Source organism: Aythya fuligula, chromosome 32, assembly GCF_009819795.1.
Source record: "Aythya fuligula isolate bAytFul2 chromosome 32, bAytFul2.pri, whole genome shotgun sequence".
Classification (NCBI taxonomy): Eukaryota; Metazoa; Chordata; class Aves; order Anseriformes; family Anatidae; genus Aythya; species Aythya fuligula.
The window spans coordinates 1062063-1076468 of NC_045590.1; the positions used below are offsets into that span (position 1 = coordinate 1062063).

At 60.3% G+C, this 14406-nt stretch overlaps 2 protein-coding genes across 2 annotated transcripts; one reads left to right on the forward strand and one right to left on the reverse strand.

Moving 5' to 3' along the window:
- Positions 1-4921: 4921 nt before the first annotated feature.
- Positions 4922-7809, forward strand: LOC116500159 (zinc finger and SCAN domain-containing protein 22-like). The gene is made up of 3 exons (XM_032205078.1): positions 4922-5377; positions 6528-6714; positions 7028-7809. The coding sequence occupies exons 1-3, from the start codon at positions 4970-4972 to the stop codon at positions 7807-7809; spliced, it is 1377 nt and encodes a 458-aa protein (XP_032060969.1). The 5' UTR covers positions 4922-4969.
- Positions 7810-12626: 4817 nt separating this feature from the next.
- Positions 12627-14374, reverse strand: LOC116500181 (natterin-3-like). The gene is made up of 3 exons (XM_032205096.1): positions 14297-14374; positions 13867-13963; positions 12627-13636 (listed from the first exon to the last, which is right to left on the reverse strand). The coding sequence occupies exons 1-3, from the start codon at positions 14309-14311 to the stop codon at positions 12627-12629; spliced, it is 1122 nt and encodes a 373-aa protein (XP_032060987.1). The 5' UTR covers positions 14312-14374.
- Positions 14375-14406: the final 32 nt, after the last annotated feature.

Sequence of the window (14406 nt, forward strand, 5' to 3'; positions counted from 1 at the left end):
CCCTTCCTTTGAAGGAGCCCCTCCAGGAACCCCCTTCTTTAAGGGATCCCCCCCAGGACACCCCCGCTAGAAGGGAACCCCCCCGGGACCCCCCCACTAAGGGGAAACCCCCCCAGGACCCCCTTTCTTTAGGGGAGCCCCCCCAGGAATCCCCGTCTTTAGGGGATCCTCCCCGGGACCCCCCCACTAAGGGGAAACCCCCCCACGACCCCCCTCCTTTAGGGGATCCCCCCCAGGAATCCCTTTCTTTAGGGGATCCCCCCCAGGACCCCCCCACTAGAGAGGAACCCCCCCAGGACCTCCCTTATTTAGGGGATCCCCTCCAGGACCCCCCCACTAAGGAGAAACCCCCCCAGGACACCACCACTAAAGGGGAGCCCCCCCGGGACCCCCTTCCTTTGAAGGATCCCTCCCAGGACCCCCCCACTAGAGAGCAACCCCCCCAGGACCCCCCTTATTTAGGGGATCCCCTCCAGGACCCCCCCACTAAGGGAAACCCCCCCCAGGACCCCCCTTCTTTAGGGGATCCCCCCCAGGACCCCCCCACTAAGGGGAAACCCCCCCAGGACACCCCCACTAAAGGGGAGCCCCCCCCGGACCCCCCTCCTTTGAAGGATCCCTCCCAGGACCCCCCTTCTTTAGGGGATCCCCCCCAGGACCCCCCCACGGAAAAGAAGCCCCCCCAGGACCCCTTTTCTTTAGGGGATCCCCCCCAGGACCCCCCCACTCAAGGGGAGCCCCCTCAGGACCCCCCCACGGAAAGGAAGTCCCCCCAGGACCCCCCTCCTTTAGGGGAACCCCCCCGGGACCCCCCCTCTGGGCTCCCCCCCCCCCAAGCACCCCACTTTTGTCGGGGACCCCCCCCCAACCTCCAAGGGGCCCCCCCTCGGGACCCCCCCCCCGCCGTTGCCGAGGAGACGGAGACACCGCGGGGGGGGGCGACGCCGCCGGAGGGGCCCCCCCCGAGCCCCCCCCACCCCCCTTATTTATTGATTTTATTTATTAAACGGTACAAAAATGGGCAATAAATGACAAAAGTTGCTGTTTTTCACTCCACCGGCTCCTTTATTGGGGGGGGGGTTAAAGCAAGACCCCCCCCCCGGGGTTACTGGGACACCCCCAGGGGTTACTGGGATTACTGGGATGCCCCCTTCCAGCACCTGGACGCCCCCTGGGATTACTGGGACCCTCCCCGGGGTTACTGGGAGCCCTCTCGGGGTTACTGGGATTACTGGGACACCCCCTACCAGCACTGGGACCACCCCTGGGATCACTGGGACCCCCCTTGGGATTACTGGGACCCCCCTTGGGATTACTGGGACCCCCCCCCGGGATTACTGGGACCCCCCCCGGGATTACTGGGAACCCCCCCGGGATTACTGGGACCCCCCTTGGGATTACTGGGAACCCCCCTGGGATTACTGGGACCCTCCTTGGGATTACTGGGATTACTGGGACGCCCCCTTCCAGCACCGGGACCCCCCCTTGGGATTACTGGGACCCCCCTGGGGTTACTGGGACCCTCCCCGGGGTTACTGGGATTACTGGGACACCCCCTACCAGCACTGGGACCACCCCTGGGATTACTTGGACCCCCCCTGGGATTACTGGGACCACCCTTGAGATTACTGGGACCCCCCCCCGGGATTACTGGGACACCCCCAGGGGTTACTGGGATTATTGGGAAACCACATTCCAGCACTGGGTCCCGCCCTGGGATTACTGGGACCCCCTTTGGGATTACTGGGACCCTCTTTGGGATTACTGGGATTACTGGGACGCCCCCTTCCAGCACCGGGACCCCCCCTTGGGATTACTGGGACTCCCTCTGAGATTAATGGGACCCTCCCCGGGGTTACTGGGACCCTCCTCGGGGTTACTGGGATTACTGGGACACCCCCTACCAGCACTGGGACCCCCTCTGGGATTACTTGGACCCCCCCTGGGATTACTGGGACCACCCTTGAGATTACTGGGACCCCCCCTGGGGTTACTGGGACCCCCTCGAGTTACTGGGACCCCCCCGGGGTTACTGGACCCCCCTCTGGCATTACTGGGACTCCCCCCCCGGGATTACTGGGACACCCCCAGGGGTTACTGGGACACCCCCAGGGGATACTGGGATTATTGGGAAACTGTATTCCAGCACTGGGACCCCCTCTGGGATTACTGGGACCCCCCCCGGGATTACTGGGACCCTCCCCGGGGTTACTGGGACCCCCCTCGGGGTTACTGGGATTACTGGGATGCCCCCTTCCAGAACCGGGACCCCCCCTGGGGTTACTGGGACCCCCACTGAGATTACTGGGACCCTCCCCGGGGTTACTGGGGTTACTGGGACACCCCCAGGGGTTACTGGGATTAATGGGAAACCGTATTCCAGCACCAGGACCCCCTCTGGGATTACTGGGACCCCCTCTGAGATTACTGGGACTCATTTTGGTATTACTGGGACCCCCTTTGGGATTACTGGGATTACTGGGATGCCCCCTACCAGCACTGGGACCCCCTTTGGGATTACTGGGACTCCCCCCGGGATTACTGGGACACCCCCCGGGATTACTGGGATTACTGGGACCCATGGGTGGGGGGCACCCACTGCAGCGCCCAGCCCCGCCCCCAGCTCCCAACGTGGCCCCGCCCCTTTTCCCAGTGCCGCCCGGCCATTGGCCCGCCGAGCTGCCACTCCCGCCCCCTGCCGCAGGGCGGGGCTAGGGGTGATTGACAGCTCGATTGACCAATGGGGAGCTTCGTGGGCGTTTCCCTGTTTAAGGGAGTTTTAAGGGGGGGGGGGGGTGATGGGGGAGGGGATCCAAAGGGGTGCGGGGGGGGATTTGGGGGAATTTGGGGCGATTTGGGGGGGTGTGAATGGGAATGGGGGCGAATGGGGGAAACGGGGGGGCAATTTGGGGGTGCACAGGGTGGGGGGGTCCAATTTGGGGGGGTACGGGCATGGGGGGGGCAACTTGGGGGCTCATGGGGGGGGGGGGCCAGTTCGGGGGTGCAATTTTTGGGGTGCTCAATTTGGGGGCGGGGGGGGGGGGGGGTCAACCACTGAGCTGCCAGAAGGTTGGGGACACGATGGGGCACCCACGTTGGTTTTTTTTTTGGGGGGGGGGCATTTTGGGGGCGCAGCGCAGTGCCCCCCCCCCCACTCCAACACACAAAACCAAATAAATATAAAAAAAATAAAAAATAAAAAATAAATATTTGTTTTTCCTTTTCCAGAGGTTTTCTTCTTTTTTTTTCCTGCGGGGGGGTCCCCACAGAACCGCCCCCCCCCCATGTTTAACCCCTTCCGGGCTGCGCAGGGTTAAATCCGGAGTGACGCCGGCGGATTGGGGATGGGGGGGGGGGGAAATTCCGGGAGAGGTGGGGGGGGGGTTCCGGGGGTTGGTTGTGGGGGGGGGGGGAAATTATTGTTGGGGGGGGGGGCTGCAGGGCCGGGCCCGGCCGCTCCGGCCCCTTTGTGTCGGCGAGCGGGGCGCGGCGGGGCTGCGGCGGCGGGGCCACCAGGTCCGGGGGGGGGCTACCAGGTCCGGGGGGGGACCACCAGGTCCGGGGGGGGGGGCTACAATGTCCGGGGGGGGCCACCAGGGCCGGGGGGGGGGGCTACAGGTCCGGGGGGGGCTCAGGAAGGGTTTGCATGGGCCGGGGGGGGGCGATAGCAAAAGGATTTGCTTGGTTTGGGGGGGGGGTGCAAGGCTGGGGGGGGGCTTTGAATGGTTTGGGGGGGGATTGATGAGTTCGGGGGGGGGTGCAAGGCTTGGGGGGGGATTTGCAATGTTCTCGGGGGGGTCGGAAGGCTGGGGGGGGCAGGGGGCACATTGCATGGCCGGGGGGGTTTGCATGGAGGAGGGGGGGGTTGCTTGGTTCGGGGGGGGGGGGTTGCAATGCGGGGGGGGCTCCGCAAAGCTCCCGTTTTTTTTTTTTTGCAAGGCCGGGGGGGGGATTTGCAAAGCTACCGAGGTTTTTGCAAGGCTTGGGGGGGTTGGGGGGGCGAGGGGCACAATGCGAGGCTCGGGGGGGGGTTATTGCAAGGTCCGGGGGGGTTGCAAGGCCTGGGGGGGGGCTTTGCATGGTCCGGGGAGGGGAATTGCATTGTCGGGGGGGGCTGCAAAGCTTGGGGGGGGGTTGCAAGGCTCATAAAGCTTTAGCAAGGGGGGGGGCACATTGCATTGTCCTGGGGGCTCTGCAAGGCTGGGAGTGGGGGGGGGGGGGACACAATGCAAAACCTGGGGGCTTTGCAAGCTGGGGGGGGGGCTACACAGCTGGGGGGGAGCATTACAAGGGGGGGGTGGAAAATTGGGGGGGGGACATTGCATGGTCTTGGGGCTTTTGGGAAATGGGGGGGGGGGAATATTTCATTGTGCATCCATTGGGGTTCTGGGGAGGGGGGCAGGAATATTTAACGGCGCTGGGGGGGCGGGTTGCAAGCTTGGGATATATGGGGGGGGGCACTTTTACTGAGCCTCCCCCCCTCTCTTCTCTCCTACAGACCCCCCACTTCTCCGGCCACTTGCCAACACCCCCCCCTCCCCAAATTCCACCCCCCCCCAAATACCAACCCCCCCACGTCCCCAAATTCCCCCCCCCGTCCCCAAATTCTGCACATCCTCAAATTCCAACCCCCCCCCAATTCCCCCCATCCCCAAATTCCACCCCCCCTCCCCAAATTCCACCCCCCATCCCCAAACTCCCCCCTCCCCAAATTCCAACCCCCCCCACCCCCAAAAAAAATCCAAACCCCCCCTTTCCAACCCCCCCCCGCACTTCCAACCCCCCCCCCTCCCCACATTCCACCCCCTCCTCCCCACCTCCCCCCCACATCCCCAAATCCCACACTCCCCCTCCCCATATTCCAACACCCCCCCCCCCCAAAAAAAAAAAAAAAATTAAAAAAAAAAAAAAAAAGAACAAAAAGACCCCCCCCAGGGCTGGCTGGCAAGGCGGGGGGGGGGGGTCCATCATGGAGCCATCCCCTCTCCGTCCCCGCTGGCGGCTCCTGCAACCGGGGGGGACCCGCTTGGTGCCCACCCCCCGGGGGGGGGTCATCGGTGGCGTCGTTGGCGTTGGGGGGGGGGCCGGGACGGAGCTGCGGCGCCTGCGTTTTCGGCAATTTCGCTACCAGGAGGCGACGGGGCCGGGGGACGCCTGCCGCAGGCTGCGGGAGCTGTCGCGGGGGTGGCTGAGGCCGGAGGCGCTGAGCAAGGAGGAGATGCTGGAGCTGCTGGTGCTGGAGCAATTCCTCAGCATCCTCCCCGAGGACATCCAGAGCTGGGTCTGGGTGAGGCACCCCGAATCCTGCGCCCAAGCCGTCGCCTTGGCCGAGAGTTTCCAGCCGGGGAGGAGGGACGGAGGAGGGTGGGAGCAGCAGGTGAGGAAAGCGGGGAGATGCGCCCCCCCCCAAAAAAAAATACCAAAAAAATGGGTTCGGTGCCTTCGCGGTGCTGCTTGGGAGCATCATCTCCAGCAGCAAAGCTCCTTGTCCCCCTCGAAAAGCAATGCAGCGCTCACCATGCAACGCCCCCCCCCCAAAAAAATACAGTAGTATCCCTGTTGCAGCATCCCCCAAAATAAAGTAGCATCCCCCTTGTAACGCCCCCCCCCAAAAAATAGGGTAGTGACCCTGTTGCGACCTCCCCCAAAATAAAGTAGCATCCCCCCCTTTGCAACACCCCCCAAAAAAAAATAGGGTAGTGACCCTGTTGCAACATTCCCCAACCAAAATAAAGTAGCACCCCCCTTTGCAATGCCCCCCCCAAAAAAATAGGGTAGTGACCCCGTTGCAGCACCCCCCAAAATAAAGTAGCATCCCCCTTGCAACGCCCCCCAAAAAAATAGGGTAGTGACCCCATTGCAGCATCCCCCAAAATAAAGTAGCATCCCCCTTTGCAACACCCCCCAAAAAAATAAGGTACTGACCCTGTTGCAGCATCCCCCAAAATAAAGTAGCACCCCCCTTGTAACGCCCCCCCCAAAAAAAAAATAGGGTAGTGACCCCGTTGCAATATCCCCCAAAATAAAGGGCAGCACCCCCTCTGCAACATCTGCCAAAATATGGGGTAGCACCCCCCTATGCAATGCTCCCCCGCCCAAAAAAAATAGGGTAGCACCCGCTTTGCGACATCCTCCAAAATAAAGGGTAGCCCCCCCCCCAAAAAAAATAGGGTGGAAAAAAAAATAAAATAAAAGATAGGACCCCCTTTGCAATGACCCCAAAATAAAGGGTAGCACCCCCCTTGCGACATCCCCCAAAATAAAGGGTAGTGCTCCCTATGCAATGCCCCCCCCCCGAAAATAGCACCCCCTTTTTTGTGACCCCCAAAATCCAGGGTAGCACCCCACCCCCTTTTTACAATGCCCCCCCAAAATAAAAGGTAGCACCCACTTAGTTATGACCCCCAAAATAAAGGGAAGCACCCCATTTCCAACACCCCACCCAAAATATAGGGTTGCCCCCCCCCGCCATTTTTAACACCCCCCCCAACCTTTGGGGGCCCCCCCGTTGTGCTCGGGTCCCGCAGGTGACGGTGCGAGTGAAGGTGGAGGAGGTGGCCCCCGGGGACGCCGAGGACCCCGAGGTGGTGTTGGACCCCCCAGCAGAGCCCCCCCAGACCCCCCCCGGAGAGGGGTGGCGGGGGGAGGCGGCGTGGAGCAAGGTCAAGTTCGACCCCGAGGAAGACGAGGAAGAGGAGAACCAGCGGGAAACGGGTAAGGGGTTGTAGGAAAAGGGTGGGTTTCCCCCAAAAAATATGGGCGTGGGGGGGGTGAGCAGGTTTGGTCTGCTCAGGTCCCCCCCCCGTGGCCAAAAAGAGGTCCCGGTGCTGGAAAGCCCGTGGGGTACCGAGGAGGAGGAGGAGAAGGTGGCCCCCACCAATTTGGGGGGATTTGGGGTTTTCCCCAAGGACTCAGACCGCCTCCACCGCTGCTGGAGGAGACCCCAGGGTGTTGAGGAGCACCCTGGGGGGCTCCCCAACCTCATGCACCCATTTCTCCCCCCCCCCCACCCACCCACCCCACGCAGGTCCCACGGTGGCGAGCGGAGAGCAGGAGGACCCCGCTTCGCCCCCCCAAGCCCCTCCGCGCCCCCTCCCCGGCACCCTCCAGGCTGACTCCATCGGGACCCCCGTGCAGACGGAGACCCCCCCGCAGACGGAGACCCCCCAGCAGCCAAGAGGGACCCCGGGGGCCCCCCTCCCGCAGCAGCCACCCCCCCCGGGACCCGCCGAGGGCACCGAGAGCCCGGAGAAGGCGCCGTGGGCGAAACGGGCGCCGGGCAAGGAGCGCCCCTACCCCTGCGGCGAATGCGGCAAAAGCTTCGGGCGCTTGACCCACCTGAAAACCCACCAGCGGACCCACACCGGGGTGAAGCCCTACGCCTGCGGCGCCTGCGGCAAGAGCTTCGGCCACCTCTCCACCCTCACCACCCACCAGCGGCTGCACACGGGCGAGCGGCCCTACGGCTGCGGCGCCTGCGGCAAGACCTTCACCAACCCCTCGGACCTCAACAAGCACCAGCGGTCGCACACGGGCGAGCGCCCTTACCCCTGCGCCGCCTGCGGCAAGCGCTTCAGCCAGCAGTCCAACCTCACCATGCACCGGCGCTCGCACACCCAGGAGCGGCCCTACCCCTGCGGCGCCTGCGGCAAGAGCTTCAAGTACCTGGCGGACCTGACGGTGCACGAGCGCTCGCACACGGGCGAGAGACCCTTCCCCTGTGCCCACTGCGGGAAGAGCTTCAGCAATAAGTCGTCGCTCGCCCGGCACACGCGGATCCACGCCCGGGCGGCCGCTAGGGACAAGTGATTGGGGTTGGGGGGAGAGGATGGGGTGGTGGTGGTGGTCCCCGTGGGGTGGTGGTGGTGGTGGTCCACCAGGAAGGAGGTGGTAATGGGGTTGGGAGAGGATTGGGTGGTGGTGATGGTGGTCCTCAAGGGGTGCTGGTGGTCCACCAGGAGGTGGTAGGGTTGGGAGAGGATGGGGTGGTGGTGGTCCCCGTTGGGTGGTGGTGGTCCACTAGGAAGGAGGTGGTAATGGGGTTGGGAGAGGATTGGGTGGTGGTGGTGGTGGTCCTTGTGGGGTGCTGGTGGTCCACCTGGCAGTGGTAGGGTTGGAAGAGGATGGGGTGGTGGTGGTCCCCGTTGGGTGGTGGTGGTCCACTAGGAAGGAGGTGGTAATGGGGTTGGGAGAGGATTGGGTGGTGGTGGTGGTGGTGGTGGTCCCCGTGGGGTGGTGGTGGTGGTGGTCCACCAGGAGGTGGTAGGGTTGGAAGAGGACACGGGGTGGTGCTGGTGGTCCCCAGGAGGAGGAGGAGGTGGTGATGGGGTGGTGGTGGTCCCAAGGAGGTGGTGATGGGGTTGGGAGAGGATGGAGTGGTGGTGGTGGTCCTCATGGGGTGGTGGTGGTGGTCCTCATGGGGTGCTGGTGGTCCACCTGGCAGTGGTAGGGTTGGAAGAGGACGGGGTGGTGCTGGTGGTCCCCAGGAGGAGGAGGAGGTGGTGATGGGGTGGTGGTGGTCCCCAGGAGGTGGTGATGGGGTTTTCCAGCCACCAGGGGGGTTGTGGAGGTTGGGCACGCAGGGTGGATGCAGCCATCTGGTGCTGGTTTCGTGGTGCTGGTTTCATGGTGGCTGCTGGGGATGGACAGGGCAACTGGGATGGGGGTGGAGATGGGCTGGTGGTCGATGTCCTCCGTGAGCCTGGTGGCTCCAGAACTTGGTTCCATGGTCCCAGAGGAGATCCACCATGAATAGGGGTGAAGATGGGTTGACGGTTGATGATCTCCGTGAAGCTGGTGGCTCCAGGACACAGCAATCCTGAAACGCAGCGGATGGAGGTGAAGATGGTTTGATGGTCGATGTCCTCGGTGAGCCTGGTGGCTCCAGAACTTGGTTCCCTGGCCCCAGAGGAGATCCTCCATGGATAGAGATGAAGATGGACTGATGGTTGATGTCCTATGGTGGTTCTTCAGGCTCTCACCCACCTCCTCCACACCCCCCCAACCTCCTCTCCACCACCAGGACACCCCAATTAAGCCGTCCAGGATCAATCACCTTTTTTTTTTTCCCACTATTTATTCATTGTCACCCCTGCAACAAGTGACCTCCTCCTCTCCAGGCCTTAACTCTCCGAGACCGACCTACCTCATGGACCACTTGGCGGACACCCGGGGCCTCCTCCCTGTGGGTTTGCCCCCTCCTTCTGCCCCCCACTCGCTGTAATGACGGTTTTACCCATTTCTCTGCAGCCTCTGCTCTGCTTCTTCTTTGTCTGCAGGGGGTGAGGGCAAAAAAATTCATGTGGGGGGCACGGGGAATGCAAGAAATCAGGGATGTGGGTGCAAAATGTAGGAGCAGTGCTGCTGGGTGTGCAGCTTGCACTGCATCAGTTGCAATTGCACTGTGGCACCTGGCTTGCAGTGCAGCGTTCATTCAGCAGCAGCACATTTGGAATGCAGCATTTGCAACCCACCATGCCTGCAGCACAACGTGATGCTGGCAATGCAGTGTTTGCAGCACAGCACAGTGTTTGCAGTGTGCCACATTGGTTGCGGTGTTTGCCTTAGTGCAGTGCTTGCAGCATGTGCACAGAGTTTGCAGCATGTGCACAGTATTTGCAGTGGACTGCAGTATTTGCAGCATATGCGCGGTGTTTGCAGCACGTGTACAGTGCTTGCAATATGCTGCAGTATTTGCAGCACAGTGTGGTGTTTGCAGCACGGCGCAGTGTTTGCAGTACAGTGCAGTGTTTGCAGCACAAGCACGGTGTTTGCAGTGTGCTGCAGTGTTTGCAGCATGGCGCAGTGTTTGCAGCACATGCATAGTGTTTGTAGCACAGCACAGTATTTGCTGCACAAGCATGGTGTTTGCAGCACGTGCACCATGTTTGCAGCGTGCTGCAGTGTTTGCAGCACGGCGCAGTGTGCTGCAGTACGCAGCACTGTTTGTAGCATGTGCATAGTGTTTGTAGCACATGCATAGTGTTTGCAGCACGGCGCAGTGTTTGCAGCACAAGCACGGTGTTTGCAGCACACTGCAGTGTTTGCAGCATGGTGCAGCATTTGTAGCACATGCATAGCGTTTGTAGCACAGTGCAGTATTTGCAGCATAAGCATGGTGTTTGCAGCACATGCACGTCGTTTGCAGTACAGTGCAGTGTTTACAGCACACTGCAGTGTTTGCAGCATGGTGCAGTGTTTGCAGCACACTGCAGTGTTTGCAGCACAAGCACAGTGTTTGCAGCACGGTGCAGCATTTGCAGCACATGCATAGTGTTTGTAGCACAGCGCAGTATTTGCAGCACAAGCACGGTGTTTGCAGCACACTGCAGTGTTTGCAGCATGGTGCAGCGTTTGCAGCACAGCACGCGTTGCAGCGTGGTGCCCTCACTGCAGTGCATTGCAACGCATTGCGCCCACCCCCCAACCGGCTGTCTCAGACTTAACCCCCTCCCTCCCCCCCCCCGGCAATTTTGGGGCCCCCAAATCTCCGCCCCTGATTGGTCGGCTCTTATCGCTCCGCCTTGGCGGGAAGGGGTGGAGAGGGTTGGAGGTTAACCCCTTCGGTGCCGGTGGCAGCTTTGGTGGGGAGAGGGTTGAGGGGGTCTTGAGGGGGATCATTTGGGGGGGGGGTAAGTTTGGAGGGAGAGGAGGAAATGGGTGCAAGGGGAGTGCAAGGAGGGGGTGTAAAGGGTGTGAGGGGGGTGCATTGGGTGCAAGCAGGGGTGCGGGGGGGCTGCAATGGGGTGCATTGGGTACAAAGTGGGTGCATTGGGTGCAAGAGGGGGGCAATGGGGGGTGCATTGGGTGCAAGGGGTTCCAGAGGGTGAAAGAGGGGGGTGCATTGGGTGCCAGGAAGGGGTGCAAAGGGTGCAAGTGGGGGTCGGGGGGTGCATTGGGTTCTTACAGGGAGCACGGGTGGGGGGCAAGGGGCATGGGGGTGCATGGGAGGGGGGCCTGGGGGCACAAGGTTGCACTGGAGTGCAAGGGCAGGGGGGGCTTTGTGCTCCCCAAGCCCACCACAGCCCCAGGTTGGAGCAAAACTGGGGGATGACAACGCAATCCTGCAGGTCCCCGAGCCCCAGCACGTTATGGGGACCTGTCTGCCCCCCACATCCCGGCTCAGGGGATGAAGTGGGATTTTTTTGTGGTTTCCGCCACTTTTGTGGGTTTTTCAGGGGAGGGGTTGCAAGCCTATTGCAGGTGCTGAGGGGTGGAAACGGCTCCTGCGCCTGGAGCTGGGCTTTTCTCCACCCAAATCAGTTTTCTGGGAGCAATTTCCAGCCTCCAATTTGCTGTCGGGCCAAGAAAGTTGCTGTTTGTCCCCAAAAAGCCCCTCCCAAGCCAGGGTGACCCCAGCGGGTGGGTAACGAGAAGCGGGGGACAGGGTCCTGTAAATGTGGTGGAGCTGGGGTCTCCCCTAAGCCCCATCAGCTGGGGACAAGGTCTTCATTCCTCGGGAGGCTTTGATTTGGGTTCCAGCCTCAGCTGAGGCACCTCTGTGGTCTTCTGGGCTCGTGTGGATGGGTTTTAGATGGGCTGAGGACCCCTCTGATGGGCCTGGGAGGGTTTTTGTAGGGCCCCCTCCTGCCATTGCCCCTCTGAGCTCCTCTGGGGGTGCACAGAGGAGTTTCATCTCATAACCCAACAGATGCCACCTCCACGAACACATGGAGATAACCTCCACCATCCTCCTGAGATGATGCCACTTCCATGAGCATCTCTCTTTCCTCCTCTGCCCCACCAATGAGTAGGTTGGAAGTGAGCAGTGTTGGGATGGGGACACAGCTGGGACACCCGACCCAAAGGGACAATCCATCCCCAATGGCATCCCACTCATCACAGAAGTGGCAGGAGAGGCTTTGGGGGAAGGTAGCCAATGCTCGTAGACACGTTGGCCGGCGGTCTACCCATGTGATGGGAGCATTTGACTTCTCCTCTTTGGTTTGCGTTGACTTTTCAACTCACCTTGAAGTATTTTGGGGCAGACCCCTGCACATCACCTCGCCCTAACAAACCACGCGGCTCGATTTGTCTGATTTGCAAGTATTTTTTTTCACAAAACGCAAGAGGAGGGAAAAGGAAAACGCAACGCAGACGTCGCAGCAGAAAATGACGCCCATCCAATGCTGGGTGGAAGGAGGCTTCTTGATGCACAGCTGCTGTGTTGGTTTGGAGAGAGGTTGCTTGATGACACTTATTATAGAAAAAAAGGAAAAACAGAGATCGCAAGAAATGCATTTTTCTGCATTCTGGGTTGTTATCGTATCATTTTGAGACGGAGGTTACTTAGGAAAAATATAGAAAAGTGAAGACTGTAAAAATGTATTTTTCTTTATCCCGCGTTGCATCTTTTCAGGGAGGGATGAAGGTTGTTTGGGTAAAAATAGAAAAGGCAGGCTTCAAAATGTGGCTTTTTGCAGAAGAAAAAAAAAAAAAAAAGCATTTTTTTGCATTTCAGGTTGCTGCTGCATTGTTTTGGGGAGAGATGTGGGTTATTTGAGAAAAAAAAAAAAAGGGGGGGTAGAAAAAAAAAAGGGTAGAAATTGCATACTTCAAAAGATGCCAATTGGAAGAAAAAAGAAAAAAAAAACGCCTTGCATAGCACCAACCTTCCTCAGCGACCGCTACCCCCGGCACGGCGAGGAACCAGCGAGGGGCGAGCACTGCTCGACGCCGGCCTGGACGTCCACCACCGCCCGGCTGCGAGCCACCCCTGTCACGGCCACGCGGTGCAGTTGGCCGTCACCGAAGTCACGGGTCAAGCACGCGGTGAATGGGACGCGGACGTCCAGCTGGCGTCCCACCAGGGCCACCGTGCACGTCGTACGGGGTCGCATCTGCACCTTGACGTTGCGGGTATGGACAACGTACTCGCCGGTGGTGGCTCGTCCCACCCAGTTGACTCTGGTGACGTTGGTGGCCTCCCAGCTCGTCCCGTTGAAGGCCAAGGGGGCGGCTCGCAGCGCTCCGTGGATGGTGGAGAAGACCTTCTGGTCCAGCTCCCAGTCGTGCATCACCACGGCGGCCTCTTCCAAGGCCACCTCTTCCCGCGTCCCTCGGCAGCCTTCGTTCTTCACCGTGGTCTTCGTCAGCGTGACGTCCTCCCCACGCCCCACCGCCTCGCTCGTGTTGTAGCGGACGTCCGAGATGGTGACGTCTGCTGGGCCCGTCTGGACAGCCAGGACTTGGTACCACTTGAACCAAACCTCCTCGTGGTCCACCACCACGAAGAAAGCCCGCTGGTCCTTGGAGACCTTCCCCAAGCCGTACTGGTTCCTACCGACGTAGATGTCAACGGAGGGGCAGCCCTCCACCGCGTTTTCGGGCACGTCGCCGAAGGAGTCGTCCACCCAACACAACGCCTCCAGGTTGCCTCTGTTGACCAGCAGCTTGAATTTGGACACCCTGTGCTCGGACTGCCAGAAGGCATAGAAGCAAAACGGGCCCCGGCTGGGGACGTAGGCGCCGGTGTTGCAACCGTCCTCCTCCGTGGAGCAGACGTACTCCATCATCTTGGTGTAGTTGTTCCAGTTGGACACGGTGTCGGCCGGCAGCGTGCCGTCAAAATCCACCCATTCCAGGTGGGAAGGTCTCTCCTTGCCTTCAGCCTTCTCATTAAGGTTCCAGCTGGTGCCTGCAGGGGAAAAAAAATTAAAAATTGGCCGTATAAGATGCAACCGAGATGCCTCCATCCCTCCAACGCTGCTGATGAAGAGATTCTCCACCGGGGATGCGGCCAGCTCCATGCCTGCACCATCAGAGGTGGCCAAGAAAATGCTAAAGAAGACCTCCGCCAACGTTTCTTGGGTTTTTGGGGTGAAAATGGGTTGGAGGACATAGGGATGGACGAGGCCAAGGACTCACCGAGGTGCTGGAGAAGTTTCCTTCCCACCGGCGGCGATCCAGGAGCTCCATCAGCCCCAGCTTGGACGAGGAAGAGGAGGGCAGCGACGAGGCAGGGCTGGAGGGAAGACCGAGGGAGGTGTCACCCATCGAGGACGACCCCAACGGTGGCACCCGGGCCCGGAGGTCACGGCCGGATCCCGACCCAACCTTTTTTCCCTCGTTTTTTAGGGTTAAAATTCCACCTGCCCGTGTTGACACAGCTTTAATTTTTAACCATCTAGGGGGGAAGGCTGGGAAACGCAACGCAGCACTCGCTCAAAACGGCCTTTTTTTTCAAAAAATTATTCTTATTATTTTTTAATAACTGTTTTCTGGGAGCTGGGAATGTCTTCAGAATGGCCAAAAATCCCCCAAAATGCCCCAAAATGCACCCAGCGAAGAGTCATACCTTGTATGTCAGCATCCTGCCAGCCACCTCCAGAGGCTATGAATTAAATATATACAAATTTGTACATAAATGTGCGAAACACGTGAAACATACAAAATAGATGCAATACA